This window comes from Nicotiana tabacum, chromosome 9 (genome assembly GCF_000715075.1).
Source record: "Nicotiana tabacum cultivar K326 chromosome 9, ASM71507v2, whole genome shotgun sequence".
NCBI classification, from domain to species: Eukaryota; Viridiplantae; Streptophyta; class Magnoliopsida; order Solanales; family Solanaceae; genus Nicotiana; species Nicotiana tabacum.
The window spans coordinates 109,185,564-109,202,164 of record NC_134088.1 but is presented as its reverse complement, the minus strand read 5'-3'; the positions used below and the strand labels follow the sequence as shown (position 1 = coordinate 109,202,164).

At 34.7% G+C, this 16,601-nt stretch overlaps 1 protein-coding gene across 1 annotated transcript; it reads right to left on the bottom strand.

Moving 5' to 3' along the window:
• Positions 1-14,103: 14,103 nt before the first annotated feature.
• On the bottom strand, positions 14,104-16,364 carry LOC107760533 (F-box/kelch-repeat protein At5g60570-like). The gene has a single exon (XM_016578596.2). It carries the CDS (start codon positions 15,608-15,610, stop codon positions 14,408-14,410), a length of 1,203 nt encoding a protein of 400 aa, XP_016434082.2. The 5' UTR covers positions 15,611-16,364; the 3' UTR covers positions 14,104-14,407.
• Between the last annotated feature and the right edge of the window lie 237 nt (positions 16,365-16,601).

Sequence of the window (16,601 nt, the reverse complement as noted above, 5' to 3'; positions counted from 1 at the left end):
TAAAAAGTTGCTGCAATTTTTTCTTCTGCTGGATATTCTGGGTTGTGATCGAGCCCAAGATCGGGCCCACATATCGAGCCCAGATATCAAGCCCATGGTCGACAGCCTGAGTCGAAGCCAGGGAAGAGGCTCAGTATCGAAGCCACGATCGAAGGTCCAGCTCGAGGGTCATGATCGAAGGCAAGGCTCGAGGGCCAAGATCGAGGGTCACAATCGAAGGCACAGGCTCGATGCCATGATCGAGGTCATGACCGAGTCCCAGGATCGAGGCCATGATCGAGGCCATGACCGAAGCCCAGGCTCGAGGGCCACGATCGAGGCCCAATTCCGAAGGCTGCCTGGGCAGATTTATAAAAGAGGGCATTCATCCCATTTGCCATTTTTGACTTGAGCTTGAGCAGAGGCGACTTTTGACACATTTTCAAGGAAATACATTGGGGTAAGTGATTCTAACTCGGATTTGGTTTATATACACAAATATATCATTATTTTTACCATTTAATTAGTGTTTTGAGATTGAAATTTGGAAATTTTTTAGAAATCTCATAGAAACGAATTTTTGAGATTTCGGTATCGATTCGGAGTCGATTTGGGTGAAACTGGTATTGTTGGACTTGTCATTGAATGGCTTATCGGATTTCGTAACTTTCGCCGGATTCTGAGATGTGAGCCCCACAGATGAATTTTTAATTAATTTCGGGATTTTATTGAAAATGTAGTATTTTCTTATAAAATTGATTCCTATAAATTTTAGTGATCGTATCGAATTATTTTTTAGTTAGATTCGAGCCAATCGAAGTTGGATAATCGAGGAAAAGGCCTGCTGGTGGATTAAATTGGAGCAAGACTAGGTAAGTCTCTTGTCTAATCTTGTGAGGGGAAAATTACCCCATAGGTAATTAAGGTAATAATTATTGCTAATTGTGGGGGCTACGTATGCACAAGGTGACGAGAATCCGTGCGTAGCTACTATTAATGCTAAAGTCCAGGTAGTTTAGGACTCAAAGCGTGAATTACTTGTGTAAATTGTATTCTTTGTTTAATTAATATTATTTGATATATATGTATATATATTGTGAATTTTTAGATAAAAATATTAAAGGATGGAAATCTCATATGCTTAAATTTTCTGTTTAAATTAATTAATTGTTAAGAGAAATTGTTCTTCCTCCCGAAATTTATCTTAATAAATATACTCTCTTTCCGGAGGTACATAAGAAAATGTCCTCCTTTCTTGTGGAGCGGGCCGAACGCCTCGGCAGGATAGATGCATCTATGGATCGTGTCGCACGTCCCTCGGCAGTGTACACGACACTCTGGATCGGGCCGAACGACCTCGGCAGAAATCATGCTTAATAATAATAATTACACGATACTTTGATAGTTTATTGTAGCTTGTGAAGCTAATTGATAAATTGAAAATCTTTGAAATTTAAAGAATTATTATCCTTGCTTGCTAAGGAGTTATTGTTATTCCTGTAAATAAGATTAATTGATAAATTGGAAATTTATTGGAATTGAAGGAATTTAGTTAATATATTGAGAATTGTTGCATTTGAAGGAATTTAATTATTTCTGCTGGTTAAATAAATTATTGTTATATTCTGTGAATCATGCTGATTTAGATATTCTGGTTTTATTTCAATTATTATTATTGACCCATAGTGAGTGTCAAAGTCGGTCATCTCGTCTCTACCACTTCGAGATTAGGCTTGATACTTACTAAGTATACGTTATTTACGTACTCATACTACACTTGCTGCACTTTTTGTGCAGGACGTGAGGCAAGTACTAGTGGGGGACCTATCGCCTTACACCCACGTTATCCAGAGGCATAGTGATGAGCTGTATTTCTGAGCCGTTCTGCAGCTACCAGTGTCCCTTCTTATATTTACATTCTGTCTATTTTTATTTCAGATAATATTTGAGGTTTTGTATAATTTACTAGAATGCTCATACACTTGTGACATCAGGTCTTGGCACACACATTGGTTGAACTAAGAGTTGCTTATTTTCTTGGTTATTTTAAATTACTGGTTGGCTTGCCTAGCTGTAGTGTTAGGCGCCATCACGACCTATAAGTAAAATTGGGTCGTGACAGATTAAAATAAATATGATCATGCTTTCTATTATTCTTATAATTATTCCATGAGCACATGACATTGATTATGTCCTTTCTTTGGGTAAGATACACAAAAATTCTTCTTACATCAAATTTTCCTCCCGTTTTATACACATGAGAATCCAAGATATATCTTATCATCATATTTGGTGAAAACCTCAATACCTTTTCTCATTAATTAGTTTAACGTCACTAGTATCAAGAGGTAAACTTCTTTGGTGTAGATGAAAACTCTACTACTAGCGTAAACTTATCAAGGACAAATTTTCACATGGTACATTAAGTACATTTATTCATGATTCAAATAAATAGACCACTTTTGTGAATTCTATTTATTAATTATAACTCTCAATCCATGTGTTGATATAATTGTACATATATAAAGCCATTAAGAATTTTCAATGATTTTAAATAAATAAACCACTTTGGTTATCACTATTTATCAATCATAAATTCTTAATCCATATACAATATCATCTCACATGTGTAAAGTATTAAGGATTTTCAGTAATTTCAAATAAATAAACCATTTTAATGGTAACCATTAATTAATCACACAATTCTTAATTTATACCATTACATACATATGAGGGGAAAAAATGCCCATATAATTATAACCCTTTAGTGGCGTACATGTAATTATCGATTACAGTAAGAACAAACTATATTTTTTGATATCTGATAACTTAAGACGCCAATTAGAAGAAGCACGAGTCCTAGAAGTAAAGGAACTTTACTTAGATTACACTTTATCTATAACATAGCCAAAACATGCAATCAGCCCATCAATAAATAGTCCTAAAGCAACAAACTTTATCTATCCCACAAGTCTAAAACTTATATGCAGATATGGGATTCATAAATAATTTCGCATAGAACTGTTCACATAATAGAATATGCAAACAGGTGTTTTTGAATTAAAAGGGAAGATACTTCTTACCAAATTAAAGAAGATTCACCGCAAGTAACTCTAAAACTCACGTTGATTGGAGAGTTATCCATCTTCCTTTAATTACTTTTAAACCAATTTAAAACAAAGCAACCTAATAATCCTTTTACTGGCCACTACATCACGTGAACCAAAACACAAGTCACTTTTAATACTTGCAAAATATTATCGCCTTACTGTTGCCGTCGCCGTCGCCGTCACTAAATATTTAAAGAGGCAACTAAAATCTGTTTTCCGGACAATTTCACAGCCGCCTCCAAAACAGTGTTCATATTAAGCCATAAACAACTTTGTGAGAGACATCGTCCAGATTCCAGAGTTCTCAACTACTGGTTTTCTTTTAAAACCACAGATTAATGTTGATTTAATTCATTTCCTACGTTAAAGGATAGATAAAAAACACATACATGAATATAACCGCACATATATTCAAACGTATTTCATGATATCTATACAGATGCAAGTAGGCTCTGATACCAATTGATGGAAAACAGGTATAAACAGCGGAAGCAAATAGTCAGGATCACTTGCATGTAATATAGACAACACATAATCGTAGATTTTAATCAAACATAAAATCGATACTTATCTTTTGAAGTGTGACCGTGATCGCGAAAAAAGCTTTCAAGTAAGAGCGAAATCGTCCACGAATCCATCCTCCAGTTCCACTCCAATTCCACAGTCTTCTGCTGTGTGACCCGAATAATGCCCGAAATTAGCAAAATTCGTATGGGCGAATTTCTCCTAGGAAAACCGTGTAGTAAAAACCTTTTTCTCCTTATGGAATAAGACCTCTTTATATAGCCACATGTTTTAGGGTTTAAAATATTTTCCTAAACCTGTTGGGTCTTCCTTTTCCACCAAGAAATATAATTTCATTTAATTCCTAATTATTCGGGCACAGCAGGGACCACAATATTTAATTAACGAGGCTTCCTATTATGGAATTAATTCAAAATATCCGAATAAATACTACCATAATAAATTATGAACTATTCCACTAAAAATTCGTAATTGCACTCCTCAGTTCAATTTCGAAATTCTTCCATTAAACCTTATTTTTCTCCCCATGTTAAGATTCAGATACTAATCAAATAAATTAAATTACTGAAAATTTAATTTATTGATTATTTTCTTTAGACTTTCGCTTAACTTATTTCATGTGACGGATAAAAAATTTGTTGCGTTTTTAAGGGGTGTGAATGAGAAATGGAAGAGGCACCTCTTGGGTGTGAATGGAAAATGGAAGAGGCGCCTCTTGGATTGCACCTCTTCATCTCACCCTTTCATTGGGGTATGAATGGAAAATGGAAGAGGCACCTCTTGGATTGCACCTCTTCATCTCACCATTTTATTGTCTATAAATAGAGAGGCTTAGCCTCTTTTTCCACCACTGAAAAATCTGAAATCTCTCCCCTCAATTTTCTGCATACTGCATTGGTTTTTCAAAAATAAAACGTAAGCATTTTGTGTGATTTGCTCCGCCATTTGAGTTCGCCAAAATTCTGTGATTTGAAGTGCCGCTATCACAGAATAGTTATTCCGTTCTATCCTGGGAGGAATTAATCCGCAACCTTGATAATTGTGAGGGGATTAAATTTTTTAAGGAAACACAAGAAACTTGTGGGCTCGGAATTTTTTCTGCTTTATTTTTTCCTTAAACTAACGTTTATTGATTTACTGGTTTTGAATACAAAGTGATAACAAGCTTAAGGAATTTAATATTTATTTCTATATTCATCTTATATTCTGTTTTGGGAGACTAAAATCTTATTGATTTTCTACTCCCATTTTGGAGATTAAAATCTTCGGATTTTTTACTCCAGTTTGAGATTAATGTCTTTGTGACTTTCTACTCATTCCGAGATATAAAAGCTCGGTTGCTTGTATTCTGTTTGAAGATATAAAAACTTCACCGAGATACTAATTTTGTTTGTCAATTTCTTTTACAGAAAAATGACAACAAGTGCGGAACAACAGAATGGTTCTGTTGGGACTACTGCTGCAATGGCAACTGCGTCTTCAAGTCGCACAACTCCTTCACCGGCAATGGCACCGGCAGAAAAAATCGGAAAGTTTTTCGATGTGGACTTTAAGCGTTGGCAGCAGAAAATATTCTTCTACCTGACCATACTCATTTTACAGCGCTTTATCACCGAAGACGTTCCAGATCTAGGAGAAGAAATTCCTGAAAATGAGCGATTTGTGGTCACTGAGGCATGGAAGCATTCTGACTTCTTATGCAAAAACTATATTTTAAGTTGCTTGGAAGACGGCTTGTACAATGTTTATAGCATCATGAAAACATCAAGAGAATTGTAGAATGCACTTGAAAAGAAGTATAAGACTGAAGATGTTGGACTAAAGAAGTTTGTGGCCGCCAAATTTCTGGATTTCAAAATGGTTGACGGTAAATATGTCATAACGCAAGTCCAAGAATTGCAAGTTATTGTTCATGACCTCCTTGCTGAAGGTATAAATCGAGTTAATATTTTTATTCAAGATATTGATTATTTTACTAATTATAAATTTATGATTAAAGGTATGGTCATAAATGAAGCGTTTCAAGTTACGGCATTTATTGAAAACCTGCCTCCACTATGGAAGGACTTTAAGAATTACTTGAAACATAAGCGCAAGGAGATGATGCTTGAAGACCTTATTGTTCATCTACGGATTGAAGAGGACAACAAGGCTGCTGAGAAGAAGTCTCGTGGAAATTCAACAATTATGGGTGCAAATATTGTTGAGGAAGCTTCAACGAGCAAAAAGAGAAAGAAGTCATCTGGACCAAAGAATTACCCAAGCGAAAAGAAGTTCAAAGGTAATTTCCACAACTGTGGAAAGGTTGGACACAAGACTATTAAATGTCGTGCACCAAAGAAGGACAAGAAGAAAAGTCAAGCAAACATGATTGAGAAGAATGATGAAATAGATGATTTATGTGCCATGCTTTCGGAGTGCAACCTAGTCGGAAATCCTAGAGAATGGTGGATTGATTCGGGGGCAACTCATCATGTTTGTGCTAACAAGGAGTTGTTTACTTCTTATGCTCTCGCTGGACCCAATGAGACAGTTTTTATGGCAAATTCCGCTACTGCAAAAATTGAAAGAACGGGCAAGATAACTTATGAAGATGACTTCTGGCAAGATTGTGACTCTAAATGATGTCCTTCATGTTCCTGAAATGCGGAAGAATTTAGTCTCGATATCACTTCTAGTCAAGAATGGCTTTAAGTGTATTTTTATTTCCGGCAAGGTTGTAGTTAGTAAGAATGAAATGTATGTAGGAAAAGGCTACCTTACGGAGGGCCTTTTCAAACTCAATGTAATTGCCATTGATATGAATAAAATTTCAGTTTCTTCTTACTTGCTTGAGTCAAATAATTTATGGCATGAACGTTTAGACCACGTCAACTTTAAAACTTTGCGAAAAATGATTAATTTGGAAGTATTGCCTAAGTTTGAATGCAATAACTCGAAATGTCAAATATGTGTGGAATCAAAGTATGTTAAACATCCTTATAAGTCAGTTAAAATGAATTCAAATCCTTTAGACTTAATTCACACAGATATTTGCGACATGAAGTCAATACCATCTCGCGGTGGGAAAAAGTATTTCATAATTTTCATTGACGACAGTACTAGATATTGCTATATTTACTTACTTAATAATAAAGATGAAGCAATTGAGGCATTCAAGCAATACAAAAATGAAGTTGCAACGCAACTAAATAAAAAGATCAAAATGATAAGAAGTGATAGGGGTGGTAAATATGAATCTCCTTTTAAAAAAATATGTTTGGAATATGGCATTATTCATCAAACAACTGTCCATTTCTTACCGCAATCTAATGAAATTACGGAAAGAAAGAATAGAATGTTAAAGGAGATGATGAATGCCTTATTGATAAGTTTGGATTTACCCCAGAATTTGTGGGGGGAAGCTATTCTTATAGCAAATCAAATACTCAACCGAGTTCCCCATAACAAAATACAATTTATTCCATATGAAAAATGGAAAGGTAGGAAACCCAACTTAAAATATTTTAAAGTGTGGGGGTGTATGGCTAAAGTGAAAATTCCTAAACCCAAAAGGGTGAAGATTGGATCGAAAACGGTTGATTACGTTTTCATAGGATATGCAAGAAATAGTAAAGCATATTGTTTTCTGGTTCATAAATCAGAAAATCCCAATATTCATATTAATACGGTAATCGAATCCGATAATGCTGAATTCTTTGAGAATATTTATCCGTATAAAAATGAATGTGAGTCGTCTAGTAAAAAATCTAAGCGACCTCGAGAAGAAGAAAAGGAAAGTACGTTTAATGAGGAAAATCCAAGACGTAGTAAACGTCAAAGGACAACTACTTCCTTTGGACCAGACTTTATGACATTTTTTATTGGAAAATGAGCCTCAAACGTTCAAAGAAGCAATGTCTTCCTCGGAAGTACAATATTGAAAAGAGGCAGTCAATAGTGAGACAGAATCCATATTAAGTAATCATACTTGGGAATTGGTTGATCTTCCTCCGGGAAATAAACCTTTGGGTTCTAAATGGATTTTCAAAAGGAAAATGAAAGCTGATGGTACTATTGACAAATATAAGGAAAGATTAGTTGTTAAAGGGTTTAGACAATGAGAAGGTCTTGATTACTTTGACACATACTCATCGGTAACAAGGATTACATCTATCCGGGTGTTAATAGCATTAGTCGTTGTGTATGGCCTTCAAATCTATCAGATGGATGTAAAGACAGCCTTCTTAAATGGAGATTTAGAGGAAGAAATCTATATGGAACAACCTGAAGGGTTTGTAGTTTCCAAAAAAGAAAAGAAGGGGTGTCGACTTGTTAAGTCACTTTACGGACTAAAACAAGTACCAAAACAATGGCATGCGAAATTTGACCAAACAATGTTGTCAAATGGTTTCAAGATCAATGAGTGTGACAAATGTGTTTACATTAAGAATACTCCAAATTAAATAGTCATTGTTTGTTTATATGTGGATGATATGTTGATAATGAGTAACGACATTGCTAACATAAATGCTACTAAGCGCATGCTTACTAGTAAGTTTGATATGAAAGACTTAGGAATTGCCGATTTAATTTTGGGAATTAAGATCCTTCAAACTCCTCAAGGTCTAGCTTTGTCTCAATCTCATTATATTAAAATTGTACTTGAAAAGTTCAAATATTTGGACTTTAAAGAAGCAAAAACGCCAATTGATTTAAACCATACTCTTGTAAAGAATAAAGGTCAAAGCAAGTCTCAATTGGAATATGCTCGAGTATTGGGAAGTTTGATGTACATTATGAATTGTACACGACCTGATATAGCTTGTGCGATAAGTAAGCTTAGTCGATACACAAGTAATCTCAACCAAGCTCATTGGATAGCAATGGAATGGGTTTTGGGATATTTGAAATATACCCAAGACTATGCATTGCATTACAATAATTATCTTGCAGTTGTTGAGGGATATAGTGATGCAAATTGGATCAACGGAATCAAAATCCACAAGTGGATACATTTTTACCATTGATGGAGGAGCAGTGTCTTGGAAGTCGTCCAAACAGACATGCATCGCCCGCTCTACAATGGAGTATGAGTTTATAGCTTTAGACAAGGCCGGTGAAGAAGCTGAATGGCTCCGGAATTTCTTAGAAGACATTTTATTTTGGCCCAAACCCGTGGCACCTGTATGTATACATTGTGATAGTCAAGCAGCAATAGGAAGGGCTGGGAGCGTTATGTATAACGGAAACTCTTGTCACATTCGACAAAGGCATAATACTGTTAGACAACTACTCTCTAGTGTAATTATCATAATTGACTATGTAAAGTCAAAAGATAATGTATCGGATCTGCTTACAAAAGGCCTACCTAGAGAGGCAGTTGAGAAGTCATCAAAGGGAATGAGACTATGGCCGAGGACAAGTCACTATGGCGGTAACTCTACCTAGAAGACTGGAGATCCCAAGATCTAGGTTCAAGGAGATCAAACAAAGTCATTAATGACGGTTCAACATTGTCAAATAAAATTTCTTTTTGGTCCATTCTCGTGATGAGACAATATTCAGTACCAAGGATAAAGCGTTAAGGTTTTTTAATGGTTTCTAAATTTGATACGGGGTATATTAAATAGTGTATCTACGGGATAACATGCTTAGGAATCATCTATGTAAGTGTGAAGTGTAAGCTGCTTCAAGGAGAATTCTGTAAGGTCAGTTCTCTACATACTTATGAACCAGGTGGTGTTCATGGCTGAAACGAACACAACAATGAGAACCAAAGACGGTTAAGGGTTGATTGTGTGACTTATGGTTGTCTAGGTATACACCAAAGTTTGACGGTTCAAAGATATCAAATATACCGATTGACCGAGTATATCCGACAAAAGCTCACTACGGAAAGTTCAAAGGGAAACCTACTTATCCAGATGCGATTAATCCTTAATTGCGAATCACACAGAATTTTCATGCATGTTTTTTCACATATGTCCATTTCCCATTCATGGGGATGTTGCGTTTTTAAGGGGTGTGAATAGAAAATGGAAGAGGCATCTCTTGGATGTGAATGGGAAATGGAAGAGGTGCCTCTTGGATTGCACCTCTTCATCTCACCCTTTCATTGGGGTGTGAATGAGAAATGGAAGAGGCACCTCTTGGATTGCACCTCTTCATCTCACCATTTCATTGTCTATAAATAGAGAGGCTTAGCATCACTTTCCACCACTAAAAAATCTGAAATCTCTCCCCTCAATTTTTTGCATACTGCATTGGTTTTTCAAAAACAAAACATAAGCATTTTATGTGATTTGCTCCGCCATTTGAGTTCGCCGAAATTCTGTGATTTGAAGTGCCGCTATCACAGAATAGTTATTCCGTTCTATCCTGAGAGGAATTAATCCGCAACCTTGGGCATTGTGAGGGGATTAAATTTCTTAAGGAAACATAAGAAACTTGTGGGCTCAGAATTTTTTCTGCTTTGTTTTTTCCTTAAACTAACGTTTATTGATTTACTAGTTTTGAATACAGAGTGATAACAAAATCCACCTGCAGGGTTTACACATGAAAACTTATAAGTTTTCATAAAGGTGTATCATCAATCTTTAGATCGAGACATGGATTCCATCAACTACATATTTCGCAAATGTACATTATTATTATTCAATTTACCAGGCATATTGACCCACGAAAGGATCTCGCCTTTTAATAAATCAAAACAATAATAATATACATAGCTAATAATAATTATATCAAGATTAAGAGTATAAGTACATTTAATGGCTAGAGAGTTTATTTTATTAAGTCAGTATAAAATACTTATCTCTACTTGGTCCGTTCAATACATACAAAATGTACTAGCACAAGAAGTCGGAATTAAACCATTCTCATAATCAAGATAAATTATATTTAATCTGGTGCTACAATCATTCCTGGTGGTTTGTCCAATTTCATCATTAGATTGTGAACATGATCTTTATACTTATAAGAACCGGTGATTTAATCTTTCGTATATAAGGTAAACTCTATATACTAAATCATCTACTATATAAGTAAAGGACACAAACGAACATATGATCTATTTAAAACTTTATTAAAATTAAACAAATAATTATTCCATAATAAATACTATATCCAAACCAAATCCATGGTTAATAGTATATACGGCAAAGGGTCAAATATACCCCTCTACTTTTAAAAATGATCTAAGAATACCCCTCGTTATACTATTGGGTTATTTATACCCCTGCAGTCATATTTTGGGTTCAAATATACCCCTCATTTAAACGGAGGGACATATGTCACCGTCCTGTTGGTCAATTCTAAATATCTCCTAATTAATTAAAAAGACTCATTATCCATACCCGAAAAATATATTTTTTTTTGTAAAAACTGGAAAAAACTAAAAAAATATTTTTACTAAAAACTGAAAAAAAAAGAAAATATTTTTTTTCCAGTTTTTACAAAAAACTACTTTAAAAAAACTGAAAACAATATTTTTATAAAAACTGAAAAAAAAACTGAAAAGCAATTTTCTAAAGCAATTAAAAACTGGAAAAAACTGATTTTTTTTAACTAAAAACTGAAAAAACGAAAATATTTATTTCAGTTTTTACAAAAACACTGCTTTAGAAATTTGTTTTTTAGTTTTTTTTTTTCAGTTTTTACAAAAATATTGTTTTAGAAAATATTTTTCAGATTTTTTAAAGCATTTTTTTTGTAAAAACAGGAAAAAAAATTCGTTTTTTTCAGTTTTTAGTAAAAAAAAAAAAATCAGTTTTTACAAAAAAAATTGCTTTAGAAAATTGATTTTCAGTTTTTATTTTTTCAGTTTTTTCAAAAACATTGTTTTAGAAAATATTTTTCAGTTTTTTCTAAAGCAGTTTTTTTGTAAAAACTGGAAAAAAAAAATATTTTCGTTTTTTCAGTTTTTAGTAAAAATATTTTTTTAGTTTTTTTCAGTTTTTACAAAAAAAAAATTATTTTTCAGGTATGGATAATGAGTCTTTTTAATTAATTAGGAGATATTTAGAATTGACCAACAGGACGATGACATGTGTCCCTCCGTTTAAATGAAGGGTATATTTGAATCCAAAGTATGACTGCAGGGGTATAAATAACCCAATAGTATAACGAGGGGTATTCTTAGATTATTTTCGAAAATAGAGGGGTATATTTGGCCCTTTACCGGCCGTAGTATATATCCCAACAACCATATCCTCTACAACACCATAAAACTTGTCTTCGTTAAGGCGGAAAATAGAAAAATAATGCAATACTGATACTTGTTTATCTCTCTATTCTCCCTCTGTGTAGTATCTTCAATACAAATACTCGTTTAAAGGACGTGATACAAATAAAAAAAGGCTGTATTTATATTTGAAGTGCAAAATAACAAGAATTTTTATCATTAACAACTAATGGAAAGATAAGACATAATTTTAATCCATAGACATGATTACTTTATAGAAGGCTCAAGGATAAGTAGTGTAATGAATTTTAATTCTTGAATCTGTGAATTGTTTAATTAAAATAATTTTTGAAATGTTTATTAAAAATAATATTGCAACTGGTGTGATACCATGATCCAAGGGCAGCACGGTGAACGAAACATTTCCCTGAACCCTGTTCAGGAAAGTATCGCACTCCAAGGGGTGTCATCTAGGCAATCTACCCTTATGCAAACATCAATGACTGATTTCACGTTTCGAACTCATGATTTATAAGTAAGATAGAAACAATTTTAACATTGGTCCAAGTCTACGACTTTTCGTACAAGAATTAGTAATGTGATTGAATCATTTTAGAATTTTAGAATTAGTGCTTTAGCATAACGTGCAAAGCAGAAAAAAGCAATAGTGCTGCCATTAAACTAATAAATTAGAAGCAGTGTCCAAGATTGTACTACTTATATGTACAGATTAAAGAAATAAAAATGTAAAAAACAAAGCAACAGATCCAGCAGAAAAGCCAACTTGCACCCACCACACAACCCCAAAAAGCAGGGGGATTTGCTTTCCTTTTTTCCCCCAAAATAGGCAAAATATGACATGTCAAAATGGGCAAAATGGCCAAAGTTTTGCCAAATAAGGCATTTGCTTTTTCTGGTAAATGTTAGGAGCTGGAAAAACTAAAAGAAAATCAGTACCCACATGAGTCCCACAGTTTTCTGCAAATACCATACCTTTCACATAACTAAAGTCAGATGCTTGTGCACAGACCACTCTTGATTTAAAATATTTCCCTTTTACTAACTGTATACATGTGCAGTAAACCAGAGCCTGACACTAATATTCCAGGTTTTTCTTCCATCTCTTTTCTTGGAATTTTGAAGATTTTAACATATATAAAAATGTAAGTTTATTCGACATAGTTACCTATACATATACTGATAGGCAGGGGCGGACACACCCTTTCCCAAGTTGATCCAGAATTTTACTAAATATACATATAGAAAGATAAAAAATTCTGCCTACGCACAAGAGAGCCGATACTTGACTGACGAAATAGTATAGGTGCACATAAGCTTACTCGAACACCACTATTATATGCGATAAAGATTTATAAATCAGCCATGTAGATGACTGGCTTGATAAAAAAAACTTCAATCACATTCCTCTTTAACATTTTGATTGCTTAAGTAAACAATTTTCCAAAAGATATTTGCTGAACTAATTGACATTAGAATTAGACTTTCTTTTTATATGCTATTATTTCTATAAGGTATATCTAATCTATCCATCCACATCATTTTCATTTCACATGGAATGGTCTTGGTCTATTATGAATTGTGTGTCCCACTTCATTAACACTTTGTCCTATAATTAAAAAAGAAGCAAGACTCTTATGCCAAATTTGGTGCACCACCTCATTCATGATTTGATTAGAAAACAAACACTTCAATTTATTTAGGTGGCATATAGAGCAAAACAGTTCTATATTTGGTCTTTTTTAATAACTGGTGTCCGATCCAAAGGAAATAGCATTTAAAAATTATTTAGTGGAGGAAAAGTGCATTATTCAGACGACTGAATTTAACAAAATATCAGCTGTACTGTGAAGACAAGTGCATAATTCAGACAACTGAATTTAACAAATATCAGTTGTATTGTGAAGATAAGTGCATAATTCAGACAACTGAATTTAACAAATATCAACAGTGTACAGCTACTTTTTCTTGATCTGCGTCTATGCAGTGTTGGAACTTGACATGTAGAATCTTTCATGTAAGCATTCATCAGTAAAGCACACATAACAAGTTTCCTTCCACTCAAAGCAGAGCGAAATCACAGAACATGGATTATGGCTTGTTGGATTAAAGACAGCATAATTAAATGAGGCAAGCCATCGCTTATAATCAATGTAGGTCACAGAATTAATTCTTTCCATTTCAGAGGTTGCTATGCCTTTGTCCAGAGAGGAAAAACTCAGTTACTGCAGAAAACTGCAGATAGCATGGGTGGGAGAAAGAAAAATAATGCGTATAGCTAATTTAATGAAGCCTCAGCAAAGAAAATTCAAACATAAGAAGAAAAATATCCATTATTTAGTATCCTTTAGATCAGTGAATCAGCCATATAACTCAATGAACAAGGTGAAAACTAAGAACACTTGGAAGCAAGCAGTCTGCAGAATGAGTGAGTGAGATAACCATCCAGTTTGAGGATGTTTGGCTAGAACAATTGCTTATCTCAAACACCAGAAATATGTTAAATTGGATAATGAAAAAAAAAAGCTAATAAATCAAACAATGTGTTGGAATTAAGCTAAAAACAACGGTTGAAAAGAGTGACTTCTCTTCATTTGGTTGACTCAACTTCTCAACAACCCATCACAGCACAATTGTATACAAAGACCCCAGAATGCTCTTTCAGACCGATGACCTTCCAATCCAAGGTGCCGTCCTTAAACCCTGATTTTGGTGCCCAAGAACTCAATACGATAGATTCACCTTCTGGGCCCCTGTGACCGCCCACCACCAGAAGTTCTTCACCACGTGCTTTGAAAGCAAGACCCCAACCATTTGAAGAATCAGCCCTCACAGGAAGTCTTCCCAACACTTCCCATGAGTTTTTCTTCTTGTCATACTTTTTTACCATGTTGGTTAGATATTCAACTGCATATAGTTGGTTATTAACAACTGCAACAAGAGGAGGTGCCTGAGCAGCTCTATTGACATTTGGATACATGCCCTCAATTTTCCTCCACTTCCTTGTTTGTATATCAAATTCTTCCCCACAAGTTAAAGAATCAGTAGAGCTAGTCATCCCACCGATCACATAGAATTTTCCATCCATGAAAAAGCCAGAGCACGATCTACGGGGAGAGTGCATGTTTGGCAGTATTTCCCATCTACCGGTCAAGGAATCATAAAGCTCGGCAGATTTTAGTACATTTCCATTCTTGTCACTACCCCCTGCAATAATAGCAATCGAACCAAGACTACCTGATCCAAATAGACAACGACGATGCTTCATTCCTTCACATTTCGCCCAGTTGTTTTGAACCAAACTATATTTCCATATAGCAAAATCAAACAACTCGCGGCCAAAAACCAGCAGTTCACTTCCAACTGCTAATGACTCCTTATCTGCAAAATTAAAACAATCATCACATGGAATTTTTGGCAATCTCAACCATTTCTCTCTGAAAGGATCAAAAGCCTCCCAATCCCGAGGATCACAAACCATATACACCCAGTGTTCAACAACACCTAACCGCCTTCGCAAGTCATATAAATAACCACTCTTGATTAGTGAATTAAACCTTCCATTCAGGCACGACAACGATGCGTAATCCGATCTAGAAGCCCAAGCAAGACATGTTAAAGAAACATCATCATGTAGGCCCGGAAGAAGTGAATCACTTGATCCAAACTTGCAATGACCATCATCAACTTCTCCTTCTAACCTCATTCTCCTCTCCTCCTCATCTTCCTTCCCAAACAAATAATCATGAGAAGACTTATTAACCTTATTGCTACAATAGAACACTTTCTTTGACTTGTGAGTTTCAGAAGCCATGTTATCAATACACCAGCCAGAGTTTCCCTAGCAATCAAACTTCACAAAACTCACAAAAGTATATGTGAAAAGGTCAAAAATTCCAATCTTTTCCATCAAAACATCATTTTCTCACTTTAGCCCAAAAAAAAAACAACCCATCTTGGAAAAGACCTCCACCTTGTTTCTTAACTATCCATTCAAACAAAGCAGCAATTACAATATTGCCCCTCAAAAAAGTCTTATTTTTATCTCAAAACTAGCACCTCTAATCAAAGTTATTGAAATTCCACCTATTCAATAATCAATAAAAACCCAAACTTCCAGTAAAGATTCAAACTTTACTCATTTTTTAGCTGTTTTTTCCATTAAAGCTTCAAACTTTCCAAATATTTTCAAAAATATTTCCCCACAAACCAAAGAACATTAACTACAAAGCATATTCGTGAAGCAGAAAAAATAAAATACACCAAAACAAATGGAATTAAGATAGTGATTCGGATCCAAACCGGGTCCCGAAACCTTAGAGGATCTCACCGGAAAATCTGCCACTTATTTCTGCCGGCGGGGAATCAGCGTCGCCGGAGAGCAAAACCGGTGTGGTGATGCTTCCATTGCCGGAGGAAATAAACTCTCGATCCAATCTCAGGTATTATACCGCCGGAATATCCGCCGGAAATGTAATTACGGCGACATTCTCACCGGAATCGCTATGAGAGAGATTTAGAGAGAGAGTGTGTGTGTGGGGGGGGCGGTTTTTTCTTAAGAACAGGAAACTGATAAAAGTAATGGAAGAAAACTTTATTTATTTATAATGACGGTCCCTTATCATTAAAGATATTTTGTTTTCGCCCTGTTTTAAGAGATTTTGTGCAAACTCACCCTTTTTCTATTTTATATTCTTGTTCTAAAGTTTTAATTGTTTTTTGGTACTGTTATCTTACTGTTCTCCATAATGATATTGTTTCGAGTCAGTTTAGAACAGTATGCTGATTAAATATTGTTTCCGTGT

Coding starts and splice junctions, on each gene's coding strand:
- LOC107760533 (XM_016578596.2), bottom strand. CDS start 15,610: ATGGCTTCTGAAACTCACAAGTCAAAGAAAGTGTTCTATTGTAGCAAT.